The sequence below is a fragment of the Falco cherrug genome, chromosome W, assembly GCF_023634085.1.
Source record: "Falco cherrug isolate bFalChe1 chromosome W, bFalChe1.pri, whole genome shotgun sequence".
Classification (NCBI taxonomy): domain Eukaryota; kingdom Metazoa; phylum Chordata; class Aves; order Falconiformes; family Falconidae; genus Falco; species Falco cherrug.
The window spans coordinates 5253814-5277937 of NC_073719.1; the positions used below are offsets into that span (position 1 = coordinate 5253814).

The 24124-nt window shown below is 41.1% G+C and overlaps 2 protein-coding genes across 2 annotated transcripts in view; both read right to left on the minus strand.

Annotated features, from left to right (window-relative positions):
* LOC129734621 (uncharacterized) overlaps positions 1-24124 on the minus strand; it is a 250217-nt gene that overhangs the window by 17073 nt on the left and 209020 nt on the right. Inside the window, exons 3-4 of the mRNA XM_055698256.1 lie at positions 9249-11291; positions 7963-8054 (exon numbers count right to left, since the gene is read on the minus strand). Of these exons, the coding sequence (XP_055554231.1) occupies positions 7963-8054; positions 9249-10728 (1572 nt within the window). The 5' untranslated portion in view covers positions 10729-11291. The remainder of the gene's footprint in view (positions 1-7962; positions 8055-9248; positions 11292-24124) is intronic.
* On the minus strand, positions 12943-18589 carry LOC129734622 (uncharacterized). Its single transcript, XM_055698257.1, has 5 exons — positions 18193-18589; positions 17022-17137; positions 16760-16922; positions 15477-15646; positions 12943-13710 (listed from the first exon to the last, which is right to left on the minus strand). The coding sequence occupies exons 1-5, from the start codon at positions 18587-18589 to the stop codon at positions 12982-12984; spliced, it is 1575 nt and encodes a 524-aa protein (XP_055554232.1). The 3' UTR covers positions 12943-12981.

Here is a 24124-nt window from a genome sequence, read left to right on the forward strand (position 1 = left end):
TGATAGGAGTAATGGAAGGTGAAGAGGAGTGGAGACACCGTGGCCAGGCTCTGTTGTACTCCCTGCAGGAAGAGGAACTTGATGGTACCACACAGCTGATAAACCGCATACCAGTTGTCTCATGAAGAATCCATGAGGTGTCTGTGGCTGAGCCAACCACTGTGGTGAAATTACTTCCCTCAGATGAAATAATCCCATTGTAATACTAACGTACACCTCCATCCCAAAGTTACCTGCCTCCAAGGTACTACTACACCTCACTGGGCACATGATACCAGTTAGTAACAACAATATGTATGAATAGAGTCACTCAAGCTCCACCTAAATGTGATGGAAATGGACTAGTCCTGGACTGAAATAAATCCAGAGGGGGGGAATTGTTGTCTAAACTCCCAGATTAACCAATTTGGATTCAGTGTTCACAAAGTTAGGTCAAGATGACCCACTCTCTAAAGTTGTTATGAATGAAGGGACTTCTAATCAAGGTAGTCAGCCTTGGGAAGGATGAGAAACAAAGAACAGATAGTGAAAAGAACACCATTATCTAAGTTATGCAGAAAGAAGCCTTCAAGTGAGGGAAGTTCTGACTATGAGAGGAAACAGGCTGATAAGGTGTTGCAACCCCCATACATCAACAGAAAATTGGCTGAAAATAGGACAATGTTAATTGTGGTAGTGGGCAATCACGACCTTCAACTCAAATAGTCCCCCCAAAAGAGGGCAAAACCCTGCTTGAGGAGCATGCATAGTTAGTAGAGAACTTCAGTAGTGCTATCTGAGGATGTATACTAATTTGTATTAGAAGCAAGAAACTTGTATCCTGTGTATGATGACTGAATATGCAATGTACTATAAAGTATAAAAAGTGGATAGATGAGGGGAGAAGATAAGGAAGGCTTCATCATAACTTCTGGGATCAGTCGATGGGCTGAACCTGTCTTCTTTTCTAACCACATTCAAAAGGAAAGGAAGAAAGGAACACGTGGTGCACAATGCAACTGCTCACCACCTGCTCACCGATGCCCAGACAGTCCCCCAGAAATGATCTGCCTGCCCCAGCCAACCCCCCAGGTTTATATATCAAGCATGACGCCTCATGGCATACCATGAGGTATTCCATAGAATACCTCTTTGGCTAGTTCGGGTCCACTGACCTGACTGTCCCCCCTCCCAATTCCTTGTGCCCCTCCAGCCTTTTTCACTAACAAGGCCTGAGGAACTGAAAAGTCTCACATCAAAGCCAAAACACAGCACCATACTAGCTCCTAAGGAGATAATGAACTCCATCCCAGCTGAAACCAGGACAATGAAATAAGCAAAGGATGGCCAGGATGTATTTGGGCAGTGGTTGCTGTTTTTCTGATCATTCAGGAAGCTCGAAAATTTATTCTGGGTCAGAAGATGATTGTACACACTTCCACACTGTAACCTTAGTTTTGGAGCAGAAAGGGGGATACTGGCTCTTGCCATCAAGATTCTTGAAATACCAAGCAGTGTTAATGGAACAGGATGATATAGAAATTGTCACATCTACCCTTCTAAACCCTGCTTCCTTTTTGAGTGATAAACAGGAATTGGAGACATGGAGACAGGAATAGAGTACATGATTGCATAGAAACTATTGAGACTGTGTGTGCAAGCAGACCAGACTTGAAGGAGGAGCTGTTGGAGGAAGCTGACCACACATGGTATACTGATGGGAATAGTTTTGTAAAGAATGGAGTTCCAATGGAAGGATATGCTGTGACAACCACAGACCAGCGGGTGGAAGCAAAGTCTCTTCCTAAGGGCACACCTGCAAAACGAGCTGAAATAATTGCCCTGGTAAGAGCTTTGGAGCTTGCCAAAGGACTGCGAGTGAATATTTGGACAGATTCAAAGTATGCCTTTGGTATAGTCCATGCCCATGGAGCAATTTGAAAAAAATGAGGACTCTTAACTACTCAAGGGAAAGGTATGAAACATGCTGATATAATTTTGTGACTTTTAGATGCTGTACAACTTCCATCAGCAGTGGCGATTATGCACTGCAAAGGACAACAGAAAGGTAACACTGTCAGGGAAGCAGGAAATAAATTGGCTGATCATGAGGCAAGACAAGCTGTGGAACAAGGTGAGGTATTAAGTTTAATTGCAAACTTGTTGGACTGCCTAGTCAAATTGAAGATGACACTGCTCACTATTGGTGGGATTACTTCTCAGGATACTCGCCCTCTGAACAGAAAATTTTAGATATTTTAGTTTTGATTATTTATTTTGTTTTATTGGTGCGACAGGGAAAAGCTTTGGGCTGTCCCAAAAGAGTATCAACTAATACCAGAAGGTACCCTTGCTGTCGAGGTAATTCTGAAAAATCAATTTGCCAATAATCTCTTGGGGAATTTCCTGTTTCAATTATACCTGAGGGCAGGTGCCTTATATTCAGGGGATTATTTTTCAAACACATTGGACATTTTTCAGTAATTGACTTTACTATTTTAGTCATTCTTGCACTAATTACTTGAGGTCTTAGACTAGCTAGCATTGATTCTATTCCCCAATGAGTTTGCTGATGTTTTTCTTTTACTATTTGTATCATTAAATGCAGCAGAATTATTACTTGATGTTGTGCAGTTACAAGCCAACCATAATAATTTTCTTTTGCCTTTAAATAAGAAGCCAATTTAAGATCAGCCTGGCTATAACTTGGCCTAGTATTTGGGATTAAACCAGTTTCTCTGGAATCAATGCTAAGATACTTTGTTGTGCAACCTCTTTTGCTGTTTTATCTGCCAATTTGTTTCCTTGATGAATCAAGAAACCCCCCTTCTGGTGCACCTGGCAATGTAAGATGGCAACTTCTTCAGGCTTCATAACAGCTTCTAGCAATTTCAGTATCTCTTCTTTGTGTTTTATTGTGGAGCCTTGCGCAGACAGCAGGCCCCTCTCCTTCCAGATGGCTCCATGAGCATGCACTACGCTAAAGGCATACTTAGAGTCAGTCCATATATTTACTCTTTTTTCCTTCCACTAAGTCCAGTGCTCGTTGTAGAGCTATAAATTCTGCCTCCTGCGCTGAAGTATTTACTGGCAGGGCTTTGGCTTCTATCACAGTCATCATTGTCACCACTGTGTATCCAGCTTGATGTTTTCTATCCTGGGCAAAACTACTTCCATCAGTAAAAAAATCATAGTCAGGATTCTCCAGGGGCTCAACCCGCAAATACGGACGACTGGCATATACTTGTTCTATGGTTTCCAGACAGTCATGAATCAAAGGTTCATCTGATGTAGATGTCAGAAATAGGGCTGAGTTGGTGGAGCTAGTTGTCTTTAATTTGACGTCATCTTGTTCCACTAAGATGGTCTTGCACTAGTCTATACTTATTTGTCCCAGGCTACCTTCCGTTTCCTGAGTACATGAAGTTGTGGTAAAAAAAAAATTCCTAGGAAATAATACAGGTTCTGATTCCTCCATCGAGATACCCCTTTGCACTCCTTTAGGATGCATCCTGAAAAATTGGAACTATTTTGGTGGGGATCTCTTAACTAAGAGAAAATTACACAGATACTGTAATCAATTGTGGCTAAAGTATAAGCTGGACAACAGCGAGAAATGGCCAGAAAATGGGACTTTGAAATATAATACTATTGTTACTGAAAGATCAGTCGAAGGAACTTTCTAAGACTTGTTTTGAAGTTTAGAAAGCAGGCATTCTTTATTACAGTGCTGGGAGCACAGGGGATATCTCCTCCTAATGTGCTCACCTTGTCCTCAAATACATGTCCCTTATATTCTGTATAATCATACATAGGCATTAAATTCCCCCAAATGCCGTACATATTCGATTGTCTTCCCAGGATTCGTTTACATTAGTCCCTCCTTCTTTTGCACATACGTAGTCTCTTCTGAATTGAGTTGAAAGGCTGCTTTTGTGACCACCGACCCAAATCCATTTCTAGATACTTCATGACCTGATCATCTTAGTCCTCTTATGATGTTTTCTTGGCAAAACCTGCTAGGTTTCCATGAGATTCAATTAGTTGTTCTCTTTCATCCCAGGTGTTCCTTTCAAATTGGATCATACATCTCATCCACATTGATGTGAGAAAATATAGTGAAAAAACTAAAACTGCTGCAGACAGGAGCTGTATAGAAAACAGAAACATCAACATGTGAGAAAGAGCCTCGCTGTCTTCTCGGGAGCTCAGCCCACTCAGCACTTCAAGAAGGGACAGTTAGTACAGATGTAGATGAGCTCAACAAGAATGTAAATAAGGAGCCTTCTGACAAGGACATGCTAACTGCTAAAAGAAAACAAACTGCTGAAGAGATAAGACTCAAGGATAGGAGGGTAAAATAACTGTGGTAGTGGGAGATTGGGACCTCCTACTCAAATGGTCCCCCTGAAGAGGGTGGATCCCCCGCTCAGGGAGCATGCGTAGTGAATTTAAAATAAACTGTACCTTTAAATTGAGGCGAGAAAGCAACTAACCAATAATTAGTTAGTAGGTATAGACTTTGGGAGGAACTAACCAACTTCTCTGTATAAATATGTATAAATACATAAGTGTGCAAGTTAGGAGGCGCGATCCCCCTTGCACCCGGCACCACAATAAATATACCTGCTTTATAACTCTCCTTGAGTTGGAGAGTACGATTCCGCATGTCAATACAACACCTGGTCGCTTTGATCACTATCTTAACAATTACACTATTATAAGGACTTCTCGATTACAATCTGATAATTTTAATAATGTTGTACATATACTAAAATTATACATTAAACCTAAGGTTATACATTAAACCTCTGGCATCACTGGTATCACTATATTGCAGTTAATGCTTTTCTGTAGAAGAGCAGGTAAATGGGATGAAGTACCATATGCTGATTTGTTCTTTGCCTTGCATGATAATCATGAAATGAGGAAGAAATGTGCATTGTTAGACAGTGATCTGAATGGTATCTATGGATTGGTTGAAAGTGGATTAAAGAAGACTCAGAGGTGCTGTTTGGCTTGTGATATTGGGAAGGGGTGTATATTAAGGGAAATGAGGAGCTGGAGGATGTGCAATTGTTGGTAACACCGATCAGAGGAGAAGAGGCTGGTAGCAATTCTGATGAATAATCTCCTCAAATGGAAGAGAAATTTCTCTCCCATTTCAGGAGGAACTCAGGCTCAGCACCCAGTTATACGGGTACCACTCTGGCAGGCAGTGGGAGTTGAAGGTTTGTCAGTGTTTACGCATGTCCCGTTTAGCAGCTCAGACTTATTAAATTGGAAACAGTCAGTGGGATCATATAGAGATAATCCAGATAAAATATGTCAGTTAGGTTTTCTGGCAGGACTCGTGACCCCATGGGGGACCCACGCTGAAGCAGTTAATGAAGAACTGGAGCCCATGGGAAGGACCCACACTGGAGAAGTTCATGAAGGACTGTCTTCTGTGGGTGGAACCACACGCTGGAGCAGGGGAAGAGTGTGAGGAGTCCTCCCCCTGAAGAGAAAGAAGCAGCAGAGACATGTGATGAACTGAGTGCAACCCCCATTCCCCTGCATTGCTCAGGGGGAGGAAGTAGAGAATTTAGGAGTGAAGTTGAACCCAGGAAGAAGGAAGGGGTGGGGGGGAAGGTGTTTTTAAGTTTTGGGTTTATTTCCTATTATTCTACTGTGATTTCAATGGTAATAAGTTAAACTAATGTCCCCAAGTTGAGTCTTTTTTGCCTATGACAGTAATTAGCAAGTGATTTGCCTGTCCTTATACTGACCCATGAGCTTTTCACTATATTTTTTTTTCCCCCCCTGTCAAGTTGAGGAGAGTGATAGAGCAGCTTTGGTAGACACTTGGCATCCAGCCAAGGTCAATCCACCACAACATGTAAACAGATAAGCATAAACCTAGCATTACTTCACCATCTCCCAGAGTTAATCCACAAGCTTTTCCACTTGGACATAATATTTGCTTCTAATGGACCCTTAACAGTTTTTTGAGTTGAATCCTGTCACAGCACAAACAAACTAGTAGGCTGTAATAAGGCTTTTACCACTGGTCAGATTTTACTGTCTGTGCTGTTTCACCTTCCTCCAGAGACAAGACCACACCACTCAGCCACCACTTCCTATCCTTAGGGCTATTTAACTACTTAGCAGGAACAAACTACAGCTGCACATTGTCCATGTCAATCAACCCACTGCCTTGGAGGCAAGGCCACAGCTGCATTTTATCAATGCTGATCAACCCACTGCCTTCATTCCTCTACAGTATCCTTCACTATCCATTTCTAATTTTCTTGTATGCATTATTGCAATCATAGTATGCAAGTTACTGGTATTACTAAGACTATAAGGAAAGGGATTTCAGAACCCCAGAGCTAAGAGGCAAAACAAATCACAGGATATCCTTTAGTTTGGACCCAAATTGCACAAAACAAGCCTATTAAATTCTCAGTATCAGTTATCCTAGCCGTGAGGCACTGATAGTTGGGCTAAAACCTCCAGCTGACAGACTACTAAACTAGAGGACATGCTACACCATTCCTGCTCAGTCAATTCAGAACTTCCTCCCTTAAGTCAGAATTACTTCACGTGCACTGGAATCTTTCTGGAAAGCTATTAGTTAACTGGACTGACACACACCCCCCATCCCACCCCGGGGACACAGCAGTAAGCAAACTAATTTTACTTTAGGACCAGGAACCAAAGTCAGATATTGCAAATCAAGGCAAGCAATCAAAAGGAGACATAAGAAATAGCAGTTTTTCTGGATTAAATATGAAGAAACAAAAGCCCCTGAGAGCATAAAAATAATCCCCCTTTGCCATTCATATAAACGCTTGCTCTCAACACTCAGAAGACCCAAAACAAAGCTTGAAGGCTGCATAGTAAAACTAAAACCACCAGGAATCCATGTAATGAGAAGAGCAGAGACTCGAGACAGGTTGAAAAGAGGCAAAGGTTATAAAATGAGTGGCGGTGTTGTGAAGAAATTTGTAACTACAGTTGGCAGCCAATGCGGCGAATGAAGAGACGGGACGCTGTTTGATGCAAACAAATGTCGATTTATTGTACAGAAGCACGAGTTTATATATACTTTCAGAAGCTGCGCGTTTTAAACAGATTGGTTCTTTAAGCTAAGCATTGCATACTAGGCAATCCCCGATTGGTGGTTAACTACCAGCAATTAACAGCAAGGTGTTACCTCTCCTTGGCGCCATAGGTCCCCCACTCCCCTATGCTCTCTCAGCATGACTCATCATGTTAATTGTTGTGTCTATTCACACTCCTTGTCCTCCCAGGTTTCGTGACCTACAAGCTCAAGCACATTCCCCTCAGCTAACTGATTGCCACGCATGGTCCTAATTTCCAGCCCGCTCCTGCATCTCCCCCTTCCTGTTGCACAAAAAGAACCTTTGAAACCGAACGAGTCATTAGTTTTCGTAAGCATTGTAAAAAACAAGGTATAAGTAATAGAACAAATTAAAAAAGCTACTAAGACATATATAATTGTCTTTACTAAACTTCTTAACCATCCCAAAATGCCCCAGCCACTAAACAGTTTATCTAACCAATTCCAAGAATCACTCTGGGATGGGAAACTTCATCCTTCAATTGTTGGATGCTAGCATGAATCGACTCTGAATGATCTGAAATGCTCATGCAACACATCCCTTCAAACTCCTCACAGCCGTGACCTTGTGCCAAAAGTAAAAAATCTATGTCCATGATCGACAGATTGGTCCATGTTCATAACAATATAACTGTAGAAATTGAGACGTTGTCCAATCTGGTCCACAGCAGCGGTGCTGAAGGGCAGATTCTTATTTCATTCTGTAGGGTTGGTGTCGGTGTCATCTGTCTGTGGTAAAGGTTCACGGAAAGGTCGTACATTCTTCGCTGGGATCCACCTGGGTCCCTTTTCTGTGGAGACACAAGCATAGCCTTTTCCCCATGTAACAAGAGGATACGGTCCCATAATTTTACCTGTTTCTGGATCTCAAACCAATACTGGGCTTTAACCTGTGCCTCGAAGGAGCCATTTGCAGCAAAATGTCGAACTATCAGTGGGTTGTTATCTATTAAAGAACAATTTAAAAAATTAAAAACATACAATGCTTTCTGTAAGCGTTCTTCAGGAATAGCCATTCCCATTCCCCCTTTTTGTTGTTGTAATAAACATTTTAGAGATTGATGAGACCGTTCAATGAGAGATTGACCGGTGGGGGAATGAGGAATGCCAGTAACATGAGTTATTCCCCATAGGGCAAAAAAGGTTTTTATAGTTGTTGAAATATAAGCTGGGCCATTATCTGTCTTTATTTTAGAGGGGATACCCAAAGTGGCAAAAGCACGCATTAAATATCTACGAACATCTCGTGCCTTTTCTCCTGTATGACAAGAGGCGAACAAGGCACCTGAGAACGTATCAATGGAGGAGTGGATATATTTAAGGTTACCAAATTCTGAATAACGTGTAACTTCTGTTTGCCATAGCTGCAAGCTTTGTAATCCTCTAGGATTAACTCCTGCAGCAATTGCTGGGAAAGAATGTTTTTGACAATCAGGACAGACAGCAATAATACTTGAAGCTTGTTGAGAAGTAAGGTCAAATTGTTGTTTAAGAGCTCCAGCATTTTGATGGAAAAAAGAGTGGCTTAGTTTAGCTTGTGCAATGCAGTCTGGCAATACTTGAACTGATAAAGTCAACAGATCAGCTCGCTGATTACCTTCTGTAAGAAAACCAGGTAGTGAGGTGGGAGACCTAATATGCATAACAAAATAAGGCGCAGATTGAGAGTCCAAAAGGAAAATAAGTTCCTGTAACAGGGTAAAAAGTTGTGAATGTGAAACATTCCGCAGCACAGAAGCTTCAGCTCGTGTAACAATACCTGCAACATAAGTGGAATCAGTAACAAGATTAAGCGGTACATTCCATTTTCGGAAAACGCGAACAACTGCATTCAGTTCTACTATTTGAGGTGAACCGGAGACTGTCTCTATGTCCGAGTCCCATCGTCTCCGTTGATCGTCCCACCATAGAAGAACAGATTTATGTGATTTGCCTGATCCATCTGTAAACACAGTAAGTGCCTGTAAGGGTTGTTCGCTTCTTTTGGGTTTTAACATCAGACGAAAGTCAATGTTAAACAGTTTGTGTGAAGGTGGATGGGAAGTTATTTGACCTGTATAGTCGACAAGTGCCCTAACAAAGGTGTCTGATTGCTGATAAAGCCATTGTAAGTATACTGTTGTTATTGGTAGACAAATACAGACAAAATCCTTCCCTGATAAGGTTAACAGGCGTGATCTAGCTTTAACAATCAGAGAGGCAAACATTTCATGTTGTGTCAAAATAGTTTTTGTAGACTGGTTAGGTAAAAAGATCCATTCAATAATTAACAAGGGGTCTGAGTTCTGAAGGTCCCATTGAAATATCAGGGCATGAGGCTGTCGAGCAGGGTTTAAAATAATCAAGTAAAAAGGTAGTTCAGGAGCCCATGGATGGGCTTGTCGAGAAGCGATAGCTGAGGCAACCTTTTGTAAAGATGTGTCTGCCTCAGGGTTAAGGTTACGTGGAGAACAAAGATTAGTGTCTCCTTTTAGTAGTTCAAACAGAGGATTCAGGTCCGTATTAGAAATTCCCAATAGTGGTCGAACCCAATTTATTGTTCCCAGTAATTTTTGTGCATCATGCAGGTTTCTTACATTGGTATTGATCTGCAAGGGTTGAGGAACAATAGTTTGTGCCCTTATTCGCCAGCCCAGATATTTCCAAGGGGGAAACTTTTGGATCTTTTCTGGTGCTATACAGAGACCTGCCGAATTCACAGCATCTGTGACAAGGGCTACAGCTTTCTCCATGACTTCGTGATGTTGTGCTGCCACCAAAAGATCATCCATATAATGATACAATAACACAGTAGGCATAGCATTTCGGACAGGACTAAGTATTTTCGCAACATACCATTGACACATTGTAGGACTATTTTTCACACCTTGTGGCAGTACAACCCGCTGGTATCTCTGCAACGGGGCTTGCATGTTGACGTTTGGAATTGAGAAAGCAAATTTTGGGGCATCATCTGGATGCAATGGGATACTGAAAAAACAATCTTTAAGATCTATGACAGTCAGATGCCAATGTCGAGGGATCATAGTGTTACCGAAATCTCGGAATGAAGAACTTATCGACACCAATGTGATGTAGATAAGCAGACACTTCTTTATTGACGGCCGGGTGCTGCAATCATACACTTTTTCACATTTCCACCATGGTACTATTTTATTTTCCTTTTCTCTCAATGAAGTTGCTTTATCATTGACTGAGGGTAATACTGCAAAAACTTTTCCATCCCAGGTGAAATACCAAGAAGTTCTGGCCATGTACCGGAATTGGGAAAATATGGACATAGACCATATAGAGCCCCATTGTTCTACTAATTGTGTACCTTGGCCAGTTTTGTTACACTTCCATTCCATGATACTTCTGCTCACATTGGTTTTAAGTTGTTCATCATAAGAACACCATCCTAACCGGGGATTTGGAACCCCAGGAAAAAGAACTCGAGCTATGGCACTAGGTCGGGATCCTGTTACAAAATCATAATTCAGTAGTTTTTTACAATCTGTTTCTTTACCTGGTGACTTCCACTGTTTTCTAATAACCTTTACTTGTTCATACCATTGAGTTACTGGCCTTTGTTCACAATAGGTGGTCTCATTTTTATATTCCAGATTGGTCAGATTCATGGTTAAAATTCCCCATGGAATAGATTCACCTACTGCCCTCGGTATTGGTAAGCAAGCAGTAAACTAGGTAACATTTTGCAAATTGGCAAACCTTTTAATCAATCCCAACATCAGATTTTCCTCAACCATTTGTTTGGGAATGTCAATTACTTGTTCTGTTTCTAGTTGTCTTTTGTTCCTATCCACCAAGTCAGCCCATGATCCTACCAACACTACCGACCAAAATAAAATACAAAAAAAACCCCAATCAAAACCTGATATAAAAAAATTAGACATGTTTCAGTGTCAGTTTTAAAGTCTCTGGGTCACGATTGACAATCTTCCATGGAGTAGGTGCTTTCTTCACTCGAGTATAATGTATCCAAGCATCTGATTCTGCTATCTTGATAGCTGTAAAAGTGGTTAACAGTACTTAAAAAGGTCCTTTCCAATGTTCCTGTAAAGGTTCGGAGGTCCAGGTTTTCACATAGACATAGTCTCCCGGTTGGAAATCATGCACTGAATTTTCCAGGGATAAAGGTCTATTCCAAATTACTGCACTCCGAATTGCAGCCAAAGTTTTCCTTAGAGAAAGCAAATAGTTATACACATCTTGTTTTCCTTTTACATGTATGTTTAGATTTGGTTCTAGAGACTCATATGGTTTTCCATATAATAATTCATAAGGACTGACTGAGGTTCCACTCTTTGGCTGTACCCTGATTCATAATAATGCCAATGAAAGTGCCTGAGGCCACTTTAGACTGGTTTCTTGACAAATTTTACTTATTTGTCGTTTCAAAGTTTGATTCATCCTTTCCACTTTCCCACCAGATTGTGGTCTCCAAGACGCATGTAAATCCCAATTAATACCCAATACTTTGCTAACACTTTGGGCTACTTCAGCAACAAAGTGTGGACCTCTGTCAGAAGAAATTCCAATAGGTACTCCAAATCTTGGAATTATTTCTTGTAATAACCACTTCACTAATTCTTTTGCTTGTGTGGTATGACAGGGAAGGTCTTCTGGCCATCCTGTAAAAGTATCAACCCCTACCAGGATGTACCGATACCCATTTTGTCTAGGTAACTCTAAAATATCTACTTGCCAATAATCTCCAGGTTCTGTACCAGATTTCAGTCTACCCATTTGAACCTTTTTCTTAATCACTGGATTGTTTTTCAAACATACTTCACATTTTGCAGTTACCATTTTAGCTATTCCCAACATTTTAACTGATACTACTTGTTTTCGTAAAGAAGTTACTAAGGCTTCTGCCCCCCAGTGACATTCCTGATGTCTTGTTTGAATTATCTCTCTCATCAGAAGAGGTGGAATTACTACTTGTCCATTAGGAGTTATCCACCACCCAGCTAGGTTTTTCTTAGCATTTAATAACTGACCCAATTTGTCATCTTCTTCTAAATATTTTGGTTTTTCCCTGGGAAGGGTTACTGTTTTAGAAGGAAGTATTTCCATCTGTAATGCTTGTTTCTTTGCTACCTTTCTTGCCATTTTATCAGCCAAATTATTTCCAGCTATTATTTTTGTATTCCCAATTTGATGTGCCTTACAGTGCATGATTGCTACTTGATCTGGCTTTTGAACTGCTTGCAATAATTGTATAATTTCCTTTTGATGTTTAATGTTAGATCCTTGAGAGGACAATAGCCCCCTTTCTTTCCACAAGGCCCCATGGACATGCACTACCCCAAAGGCATATTTTGAATCTGTCCAGATATTTACTTTCTTGTCTTTACTTAATTCCAGGGCTTGAATCAAGGCAATAAGTTCCGCTTTCTGGGCTGATGTGGTACTCACCAATGCTCCTGCTTCTATAACTGTAGTATCTGTTGTTACCACATATCCAGCGTATCGGACTCCTTGTTCCATAAATCTGCTTCCATCAGTAATACAATTCCCAGTCTGATCGCTCCAATGGTACATCCTTCAAGTCTTCACAACTGGAGTAAACATACTCGATGGTAGCCAAGCAGTCATGTTCCAGTTGTCCTTCTTCCTGTATGGAACTTAAAAACACTGCAGGGTTTACCAGGTTAGTTGTCTTTAGAATCACATCATCCTGTTCAGTCAATACCACCTGGTACTTCATCATTCGGCTTGGAGACAGCCAGTGTCCCCCCTTTTGTTCTAAAACAGTTATCACCATGTGTGGAACATAGACTGTTGTTGTTCTTCCCAAAGTCAATTTCCAAGCCTCTTGTATGAGCATCACTGTTGCTGCCACTGCTCGAAGGCAGTTTGGCCACCCTTTACTCACTGTGTCCAGTTGTTTGGAGAAGTATCCGACTGGTCCTTTCCAGCTTCCTATCTTCTGAGTTAACACTCCCAGTGCAAGGTGTTGCCTTACATGAACAAACAACTGAAAATCTTTGGTTAAATCCAGAAGTCCCAAAGCAGGTGCGGACATTAAGGCACGTTTTAACTCTACAAAAAGCCTTTTGCTGTTGTGGGCCCCATGCCAAGGGAGAATTCTTTTGGGCCTCATATAGCGGTTTAGCTATTAGTCCATAGTTCATAATCCAAAGGCGACACCACCCAGTCATTCCCAGAAATGCTCTGAGTTCATGAATATTTCTCGGCTCAGGTATACCACAAATAGCTTCTTTGCGATCTTTTCCCAACTGCCGTTGTCCTTTTGAAATCTCAAAGCCCAGATATATCACAGTCTGGCAGGCTATCTGGGCTTTCTTCCTGGACACTTTGTACCCATTTAGTCCCAGGAAATTCAAGAGGTCAATAGTCACCTGTATACAAGTAAATCTTTCTTCTGTAGCAATCAGTATGTCATCCACATATTGTAAAAGTAAATGTCCAGGTCTTGATTTATCCTGTTTCCAGATTTCAAGTTCCTTTGCTAACTGATTTCCAAAAATAGTTGGACTGTTTTTAAATCCTTGGGGTAATCTAGTCCATGTCAGTTGCATCCTTCGCCCGGTTTGAGGATTTTCCCATTCAAAAGCAAACAGTTTTCTACTTTCCTTTTCCAAAGGTATACAAAAGAAAGCATCTTTTAAATCAAGCACTGTAAACCACTGATAAGTCTCCCTTAACGCTGTTAACAGTGTATAAGGGTTTGCTACTACAGGATAAATATCCTTAACTATTTAATTTACTGTTCTCAAGTCTTGCACCAGCCTATATTCACCCGAGGGTTTTCTGACTGGTAAAACAGGAGTATTATAGTCAGATTCACATTCTTCCAAAATTTTGTACTCCAAAAATTTATCAATCAATTTCTTCAATTCCTGTCTCAATTCTGGTTTGATTGGATATTGTTTAATTTTCACTGTCCCTGCACCTTCTTTCAAATCTATTTTAATAGGCTCTGCTAGTTTCGATTTACCAGGAATATCTGTTTCCCATACAGTAGGGATCACTGCCAAATCCACCTCTGATGGAATTTCTTGTTCCTTTACTCTTTCTTGTATCATCAAGATTTCTCCCGTTTTTGACTCAGGTATTTTCAAGAAAAGTTCTCCTTCATCAAAAACAATTTGTGCATTTAATTTGGATAACAAATCTCTTCCTAAGAAGGGTATCGGACATTCTGGTACATACAAAAATTCATGTGTAATTATCTTATTTTCAAATTTCAAATCTAGGGGTTGCAGGAATGGCCTGTTTTTGTTCCAGTTTTTCCTTTACAGGTATTTAATACCAAAAATGTCGCTCCTGTATCCACTCCCAATCTCACAGGTTGAGCAACATTTTTTTTTCCTTTCCTATTATCAGAAATTATAGCCATTGCCAAATTATCTCTAATAGTTAGCTTACATTCATCCTGCCAATCCTTTCTTTGTCTTAAGTAAAAAGAACAAATCCACATCTGGCATTTCACTCCATTTCCCTTCTCTTTTACAGTACAGCATTAACTGCAGAATAGTGTTATAATTCAGCGTCCCATTCATGGGCCACTTTTCCTGATCATCCAATATATACAAAGGCCACCAATTATTACAATACTCAAATTATTACAATACTCAATCATCTGGCTCTTTTGCAGATCATCCTGTAAATTTCCCCAATGTGCCAATAAACATCCCAACAAAGAATTTTTCGGGATTTTGTCATTTACAGCAAGATTACCCATGCTTTTACTTTTAAACAACAGAGTTAACTTAGATGCCATGGTATAATCACTCACAGTACAATACACAATTATCCAACTCTGTCACTCCGATCTGCGGATCCACACTCCACACTCGCTTTTGTGCTCAATTGCACGTCTCACCCTTGCAGCCACACTCACACTTTTCCACAATTATTACTTTAAACAAAGATATGAAACACAATATTATACACTTCTAATTTTCTTCTCAATACACAAACACAATAAACAATTCCATATCAAAGAAAACCTTCTAACTTCTTGTTAGAGGCACTACCTTAGAGAACACTATAGCATATAGGCTTTCTTGTTTCCACTTTTGTCCAACCCTGCAATAGCTTTTGCTTATGTCTTACGGGCAGACTCTTAGTCCTACCCTGCGCAGCTTTCACCGCGTCTGACAGGCAGACTTACTCAGTGGGACTCGAACCCACTGGTGGGACTCTAACCCACTCCTTAACTTACTCAGTGGGACTCGAACCCACTGGTGGGACTCTAACCCACTTCTTACAATACACTCCTTATAGTGGGACTCTAACCCACTTGCTTTAGTGGGACTCCAACCCACTTCCTCCGGTGCACTTACTTTAGTGGACTCTAACCCACTTACTACAATTACAAAAAGAAGTGTCTTACCAAAATCCAGGGAACGTCGCGAAGAGCCTTATGGATCGGGGATCGATGGGTATCCCCGAGAAATCCTCGGTGCCGGCTGGAACCGATCAGGTCCCCGACTCCTCCGGTCTCCTTCAGCGAGGTCCCATCTGGGTCGCCAAAAACTGTTATCGAAATCTCGGAATGAAAAACTTATCGACACCAATGTGATGTAGATAAGCAGACACTTCTTTATTGACGGCCGGGTGCGTGAGTGAGTCCTCTCACGATCAACGCACACCAAGTCTCAAAATCAGACACCATATATAGAACTTATTCATACATATTCATTAAATATTCATGCATAATCATAATATTTCCCAAAAATCATTAACATATTCTCCTCCCATATCCGATTCTGAGCAGTGGAGCTTAGAAAAGTCCAGAAATGGGTCTGGGGTACGATTTGGGTAGGTGGTATATGAGTCGGTGGTCGCGATCTCCCCCTGCCGGAATTACCTTTTACTAAAGTTCACGGTTTCTTGGCAGGTAACTACAAGCTGTTCCAGTCGACTCTCCCCAGTTCCCATTAATCCTATATTCTGACATTTCAATACACTTTCTACATACAGAAGACTAGTTAACTACAAAGAAACCTTTCAAACCCTAAATTTTTTACCTAAGTTTTAACAATGATTCTAGCCCATTCATCTGGCCTCGGTACGAGACTATACAGAGGATCTCATAGCAGCTTTTACTATATAAGTTTCATTAAAATATATTTCTTATCCTTCTATATTTCTATTTTATAAAATGATTTTATAAAATCAAATAATCAATCAAATAAAGTCAATCAATCTTAACTTATTAGCAAATCTGTAACAATAGTGGGGGACGGGAGCCCGGGTTGGAGGGCTCCCATATCTTCCATAGCGTCATTAATTTTTCTGAGATCATGGAGCAAGCGCCACTTGCCAGTTTGTTTTTTAATAACAAAAACAGGTGAATTCCAGGGGCTAGTAGAGGGTACAATATGTCCTTTGGACAGTTGCTCTGAGACTAAATTTTGGAGTGCGCAAAGTTTCTCCAGAGGGAGGGGCCATTGATCCACCCAAATGGGAGCATCAGTTTTCCAGGTTATTTTTAGGGTGTCGTGCACTTCATTTGCCCCATCTAAAAATGGGTTCGGATAGACATTCCCCATTGTGCCAATACATCACGTCCCCACAAAACCATAGGGAGTGGTAACACAAAAGGTTTAACAGAAGCCACATGTCCCTCTGGTCCCCGAATTCGAATTAGTCCCAAACTTTGACGGCTGTTACCGGTCCCCCCAATCCCAGCCAGCATCTGAGAGACATCAGTCAGTGGCCATTGTGGAGGCCATTTAGCTTGAGAAATTACTGTGACGTCAGCTCCAGTGTCAATGATTCCATTTAGTGCTATTTGTTGGTCATGATAAATAAGGGTACACTGATACATAGGTCGCTGTAGAGAAATGGATTGTACCCACAAAATGTGGGGCAACCTTGTGGACCCAAAACCTCCTTTCCTCTGTGGAGGATGGTCAGCAATAAGGGAGCTTACCCTTGCTGGGATCAGAATCAGTTGTGCTATTTGACTACCCTGAGGTGTCGTACAAGGCGGAAATGGAGTCCATGCCATAATTTTGGTTTTGTCAACACTGTCAGAGTCAACAACACCTGGCAAAACAAAGAGACCGGACAGTGTTGTGGAGGACCTGCCAATTAATAAAGCTTGTGTATCGGGGGGTAAGTGTCCTTTGACATCTGTTGGTAATAAATGAACCGAGGAATCGAGCAACGTTACTGTGTGGGAGGTTGCCAGGTCCAATCCGGCACTGCCTGAGGTTGCTGGACAGAGACTTGAGGCATCGGTACGTCTCTCCGAGGTTGTTGAAATGTCAGCTGTGGCACTTGTGTCTGCGCGCGTTGCTGCCCTGCGCTCCGCGGTCGGTTTCCCTGTATCAGTTGTCCCTGAAAGTCATACTTAGATTGACATTGATTAGCAAAGTGATGCCCTTTCTGACATTTCAGACAAACTACAGGGCCAGGGGATTGTTGTTTATTCCCTGCAACCCAATCAAGACAATTTCTCTTCAGATGACCAGGTTTACCACAACCATAGCAATTCCCCACACCACGCATCGCTGCGAAAGCAGCAGCCATAGCCTCAAACTTGTGGTCAACCGTACCGATTCAGTTACATGCTTCCACCATTTCCACCAGTGTGGGGTTTTGGTTAGGAAGAGACTTCAGTAGCCTTTTACAGTCAGTATTAGCATTTTCAACAGCTAGTTTTGACAACTATATTTCCTGAGCTACCGCATTATCTACTTGATGTTCCAGAGCCTGTTTTAGCCTGTCAATAAATTGCATATAAGTTTCCCGAGGCTCTTGAGTGATCGTAGTAAAAGCTTTTTGTGGCCTTTGTGAGTCAGGGACCTGGAAAAAAGCCTTTTTTGCCTCTTCCCTAGTTGCTTCGAGAGCCTCACGGGGGCAGTTTCGAGCTTGTGCTACCGGATCAGTATGTGCACCGGTGCCCATAAGATGTTCTATTGTTAATGCAGCTAATGCAGCATTATTATGATTAACATACGTGAGTAGGAGTGTTTGAAGTCCTCCTCTCCAATGTGACTCCCATAACGAGTACTGAGTCGGGGTTAGCAATAATCGTGCTAAAGATTTCAAATCATGAGGGGTCATGACATAAGTATCAAACACAGAAGATAACAAACTTGTAAAATAGGGAGAGGAAAGACCATGCTCCGTAACCGTGCGGCGCAGTTCCTTAACAACCGAAAAAGAAAGAGCCTCCCATCGTGCTCTCCCCGCCCGGCCCTGAGTGTACAAGACCGGAGCAACTATAGTTTTAGTCACTTCTAATTCCCCCTCCCTTAAGGCCTGTTTCTTTATATTTGCCCATACATCGTGTGGATCAGGAGGATACAAATCAGGTCCTTTTTCAGGGTCTATCGGTCCTGGGTCAAAGGGATCTTCTTCTGGCGGATACCCAGCTGCATTCACACCCAGGAATCTAGGGCACTGTGACTTAGAGGTCGGTAAAGAAGGAGCTATAGGACCTCGCGATTCCTCCTCCTCTCCTTCCTCTGTCTTTCCTTCCTGTGCCTTCATAGTTTCGAAAATGACTCCACGAAGAGAGCAGGCAGTGGGACTCAGTATTCCCTTTTGTCACGTTATCCCACAGTTTCACCCCTGTGTCGTCCCAAAGTTCCCACGTAAAAATTGTAGATGCAGTCACGGCAGGCATATTTACTTGCACCCACTTGAGCATTGTTTTAAGGTCATGCCCAGAAATATTTTTCTTATGTTTGTTAAGGAGACCTTTCATAAGCTCATAAACATCTCTTTCTGGGGACGAAGCCTGATTCCCCATTACGGATTTCCCACAGCTCACCTCTCAACTCCGGAGGGATTTCAGGCTGGCCGGCTCCCGTTTCCTTTCAGCGGTTCATTCAAAGTTCTGTGGGATTCGCTGCAAGTCACTCAGTTAGGCTATTTGAGAGCCCTTCACGTCGGATCCTTAACCGGATCACGTCGGGGTCACCAATTTGCGGCGAATGAAGAGACAGGACGCTGTTTGATGCAAACAAATGTTGATTTATTGTACAGAAGCACGAGTTTATATATACTTTCAGAAGCTGTGTGTTTTAAACAGATTGGTTCTTTAAGCTAAGCATTGCATCCTAGGCAATCCCCGATTGGTGGTTAACTACCATCAATTAACAGCAAGGTGTTACCTCTCCTTGGCCCATAGGTCCCCCACTCCCCTATGCTCTCTCAGCATGACTCATCATGTTAATTGTTGTGTCTATTCACACTCCTTGTCCTCCCAGGGTTCATGACCTACAAGCTCAGCACATTCCCCTCAGCTAACCGATTGCCACGCATGGTCCTAATTTCCAGTCCGCTCCTGCAAGCCAACACAGAAAACAAAACACAATATGCTGCCTTTAACTTCTAAGTCTGCATCTTATACAAGTAATTTTAATCAAAGGTCATGCTTGTCAGCTAAGTAAGTTCCTATGCAAACATGGCTCAAGTTGAACACTGCTGCCTTCAGAGAAGAAATACGTAAAAGTTTTCCCAACATTGTCTCTTCACCACTGGTAGCTCTAAGCTAAACTTTGAGTTTACTAGAGCTTTTATAGCCATGCCTTCTACTATCACCATTTGTGTGCAATTAAATGATCGCTCACAAACTATATGCCAACAATCACTGCTACAGAACAGTGTAGTAGTATACTAACTAGGTGTTTTCCCAGTTACTTTTACTTTAGGAGATATCATAAGGCATGTAATAACTACTGTGTATATATATACACACAGAGCTTAAATTTTTTTTCGGGAAGAACTTGAGTTCAGCACCCAGTGATACAGGTACCACTCCGGCAGGCAGTGGGAGTTGAAGGTTTGCCGGTGTTTGCACATGTCCCATTTAGCAGCTCAGACTTATTAGATTGTAAACAGTCATTGGGATCATATAGAGATAATCCAGATAAAATATGTCAGTTAAGGGAATCAGTTGTGTTGAATCATAATCCTATCTGGAGTGACATGCAAACACTGCTAAACACTCATTTTACTCCAGAAGAAAAGCAATTGATTTTGGAAAAAGCCAAACAAGAGAAACAGAGCCGAAATGCTAATGATGATCCTGCCAGATTTATGCCTAAAACTGATCCAGAATGGGACCCAAATTCTGGTGCTGGGAGGGGAATGATTAAACAGTATCAGCAACTGATTTTATATGGTATACAACTTGGGGTCCCAAAATCAAAGAATGTGTCAAAGTCATATGAAGTTAGATAAGGAAATGATGAGAATCCCTCAGCATTTTACGAGAGATTGTGTGAGGCAGTTAGAAAGTGGACTGATTTAGATCCTGAAGATGAAACTAATAGGAGAATGCTTAATATGTTGTTTATTGGACAATCGGCTTCAGATATAAGAAAAAAGTTACAGAAAATAGAAGGGGTAGGAGGAATGACTCTCTCTCAATCGATAGAAATAGCCTATAAAGTATATAATAATCAAGATGAAGTAGAGAAAAAAAGACAGACAAAAAGAAAGATTAAAAGTTCACAAAATGCAGGATAATTTTGTTAGCTGCCGTGATTGCTGAGAATTCACTGAGAGGCAATGGAAGAGGTTGAAGATGTTATCAAGAAAATATCCAGGGTAGAGGTAGAGGCCGGGGCTGGAATTCTGGATTGGTTTTAGAAAGTTCTATAGGGCCAAATCAATGTGCCTATTGTAAAGGAGAGGGACATTGGAAAAACAAACACCCCAAAAGAACAACCATTCCCCAAGGGGGAAAGACCCCTGAAGCTGATCTGATTATGCTGAGAGCTTCAGATTCAGACTGAAGGGGACGGGGGCACAATTCTCCCCATTCCTAGCATTGTCAACATCTGCAACATCCTGGGCTAGTCTATACCTAGAAGCAAGAATTCCTGATAATTCTCTGATAAACAATCAGAGAAACACTATAAAAATGGATTGTAATGAGGCCTCCTATCCTCTTCTCTATACCAGAGATTACTGAACTGTGGAAACATCAATTAGGGCTAAAGTAAAGAGGCATGAAAATGGATAGATTTTAATCATGTTGGCTGTTGGCTGAAGCACATTTTAAACATGTAAAGTATTCCATTTCCTCTTTTTCGGTAAATATAAGATGTGCATAGCCCATAATTACATAGACAAGTTTTGATGACTGCTTTGTCTTTTACATAAAGGTTTTTCTCAGTTTTGTTCTTAAACAGTGTCACGGTTTAACCCTGGCCAGCAACCAAGTACCACGCAGCCGCTTGCTCACTCCCCCTCACCCAGAGGGATGGGGAGAAGAATTGGAAAGGAATATAAAGCTCAGGGGTTGAGATAAGAACAATTTCAAAGGTAAAGCAAAAGCTGTGCATGCAAGCAAAGCAAAGGAAAGAATTCATTCACCACTTCCCATGGGCAGGCAGGTGTTCAGCCATCCCCAGGAAAGCAGGGCTCCATCATGTGTAACGGTTACTCGGGAAGACAAACGCCATAATGCCGGATGTCCTCCCCTTCTTTCTTCTTCTCCCTGTTTATATACTGAGCATAACGTCATATGGTATGGAATACCTCTTTGGCTAGTTTGGGTCACCTGTCCTGGCTGTGTCCCCTCCCAATTTCCTGTGCCCCTCCAGCCCTCTTGCTGGCAGGGCCCAAGGAACTGAAAAGTCCTTGATTTAGTATAAACATTACCCAGAAACAACGAAAACCACCAGTGCGTTACCAACATTGTTCTCACATCATAGCCAAAACACAGCACTGTACTAGCTACTAAGAAGAAAGTCAGCTCAATCCCAGCTGAAACCAGGACAAACGGACTCTCCCATCAGCTGATTTTCTATGTGTATAGGCATAAATTAAAGAGATTAATCAGACATCCTTAGAAACACAAGAGATTTGACCTAGGCTTATTTCTGTGAATGTGTCTCATCATTCCTGTATTTCTGAATTTTACTGCAGTTATCCAGCTCTCGTTGTCACCGAAATCGTGAATAAAACCTCTTAGCACCAATGGAGTATTAAGAAGCAGGCACTCCTTTATTGCAGCGCTGGGTGCTCAGTGGCATCTCCACAAATCAAGCACACCTGTGGTAGATTTTACCATTACATTTATACACAAAATGAAAAGGTCGTACACTCCCAGTTACAATGATTGGTTATACATTTGCATATAATTATAATATCTGCTGTGTCACCTTCTTCTGTTACTATAATTGTGCAGGGGAAGGGTCTTCACCTGGGCAAGGGTCTTCTTGACCTGTGGGCGTGGTTTTTAGTATTATAATGAAGGTAGTTCACTTCAGGACACCTTAAAGGTAAGTTTTGTTGCCAAGTTGGACGGCTGGATATTGGCCTTACCAAGCTGTCCAATAACTCATCCTATACACAATAGAACCTAGGTGCCTGGTTATGGTCTAGAGAATAAGGACTAAGGTTATTATGGTCTATAGCATAGGGACTTCAAGTAACAGTCTCAGATAACAAGCAGCACAGCAATTCATATGTCATTGGCTGATAAGTGCTAACATAATTCTATCATGGAGATTAACTCCTTAAAATCAAAATGCTCTTATAACTAACTGTTACATAAACACAAAATATAGAAAGATTCAGTAAAATCTTAAGATAATCTGCAACATTTCCCCCCTTTGAAAGTTTTGAAAATCATTTCAAGACTTTCATCCCTATTTCTGAAATTTATCTATCAATATATTTTCACTTATCATGTGCTAGTGGGAGCCTTAGAATCACTTATTTTTCATCTTGTTGTCTGGTCACTGCATGGATTAGCATCCGATTAAAGGCAGTCTTGCTGTTTATTTGCTTCTTTAGACAATAATAAATCAGAAAAATTGTCAGAAAGATTATTAACAAAACTAATGCAGTGCTTATCAATGATTTAACCCATGAACTCAAATTCCATCCCAGTCCGCTGAAAATTTTATCTATCCATCTTTCTTGTATATCTTGTTGGAGTTTTTGGGTATCAGTTTTTATTTTCTTCAATAAATCTAAATCATATTCCACATCCTGTGTCACATTTGGGATATGTATACAGCAATGGTCCACTCTATCTTTTAGATATCTCCATGTTCTTTAACTAAGAGCATATATAATGCCATTTATTTTGTAAAGTCATCCTAAATGTTGCCTGTAACTGTATATTTAAATTTTTAAATCCTTTCCTAGTTGCTTTTGCCAATCTCTACCTGTCCTGTTAATTGATATATCCATTCTGTATTCCTGTATGTTGACAAAGGAGTTAGTGGTGATTCCAAAAAACAGCCTATCTTTATCCCAGTTGAAGGTTCTTTCTATTTATCTTCCTCTTCTGACCTTTTCACACGTTCTAATTTTAAATTTTCAAGTGTTCCTTGAAAGGGAGATTTTTCCAAATTGGACATAATGTTGGCATGCCTAATGTTATTTGGTTTACTTTTCTATCTAAAGGTAAGTGTGACGTACGGAATTAAACTCTATAACTCGAAAGTTATAAAGTAGGTATGTTTATTGCATATGCACGGGGGATCGCTCCACCACAGGCGTGCATGCCCAAAGTGACGAACTATCTCATATTTATACAATAAAACAATGAATCTTCAATTAACACCTATACATATTCATCACCTAAACCCGCCTACTCTAGCTTCGTATGTTAATTAGCTTATCAGTCCTTTGCACTTGCGCAAATTCTTCCAAGATTTGTGGGCAGGGGTCTTCGGGACGCGGGCGGTGGTCTTTGGGAGGAAGGCCGTATGTCTTCCTCATGGTGTACTTCTCACCCTTTGTCTGGAATGTGATGGTCTTGCAAGTTTGCAGTGTTCTTATCAGTCTGAGCTAACTTATATATCCTTGTCGACCATCTGTTTCTCATTCTTGTTCCTTATAGTCGCTCCCTCTGGATAACATTGGAATGTTTCTTATCCTTTATAAATAGGCCCCTTGTTAGAGAAAGAAAGACAGACTTCTTCTTCCATTAGTTATTTTCTTCAAACTATATGGTTATGTGATCTAATTACTATACCTACATTCTTTGGGTAAATATATAATTACACTTGATGTATTGTCCCTATTCCGTACAATTTCTTCATATCAAGTGGG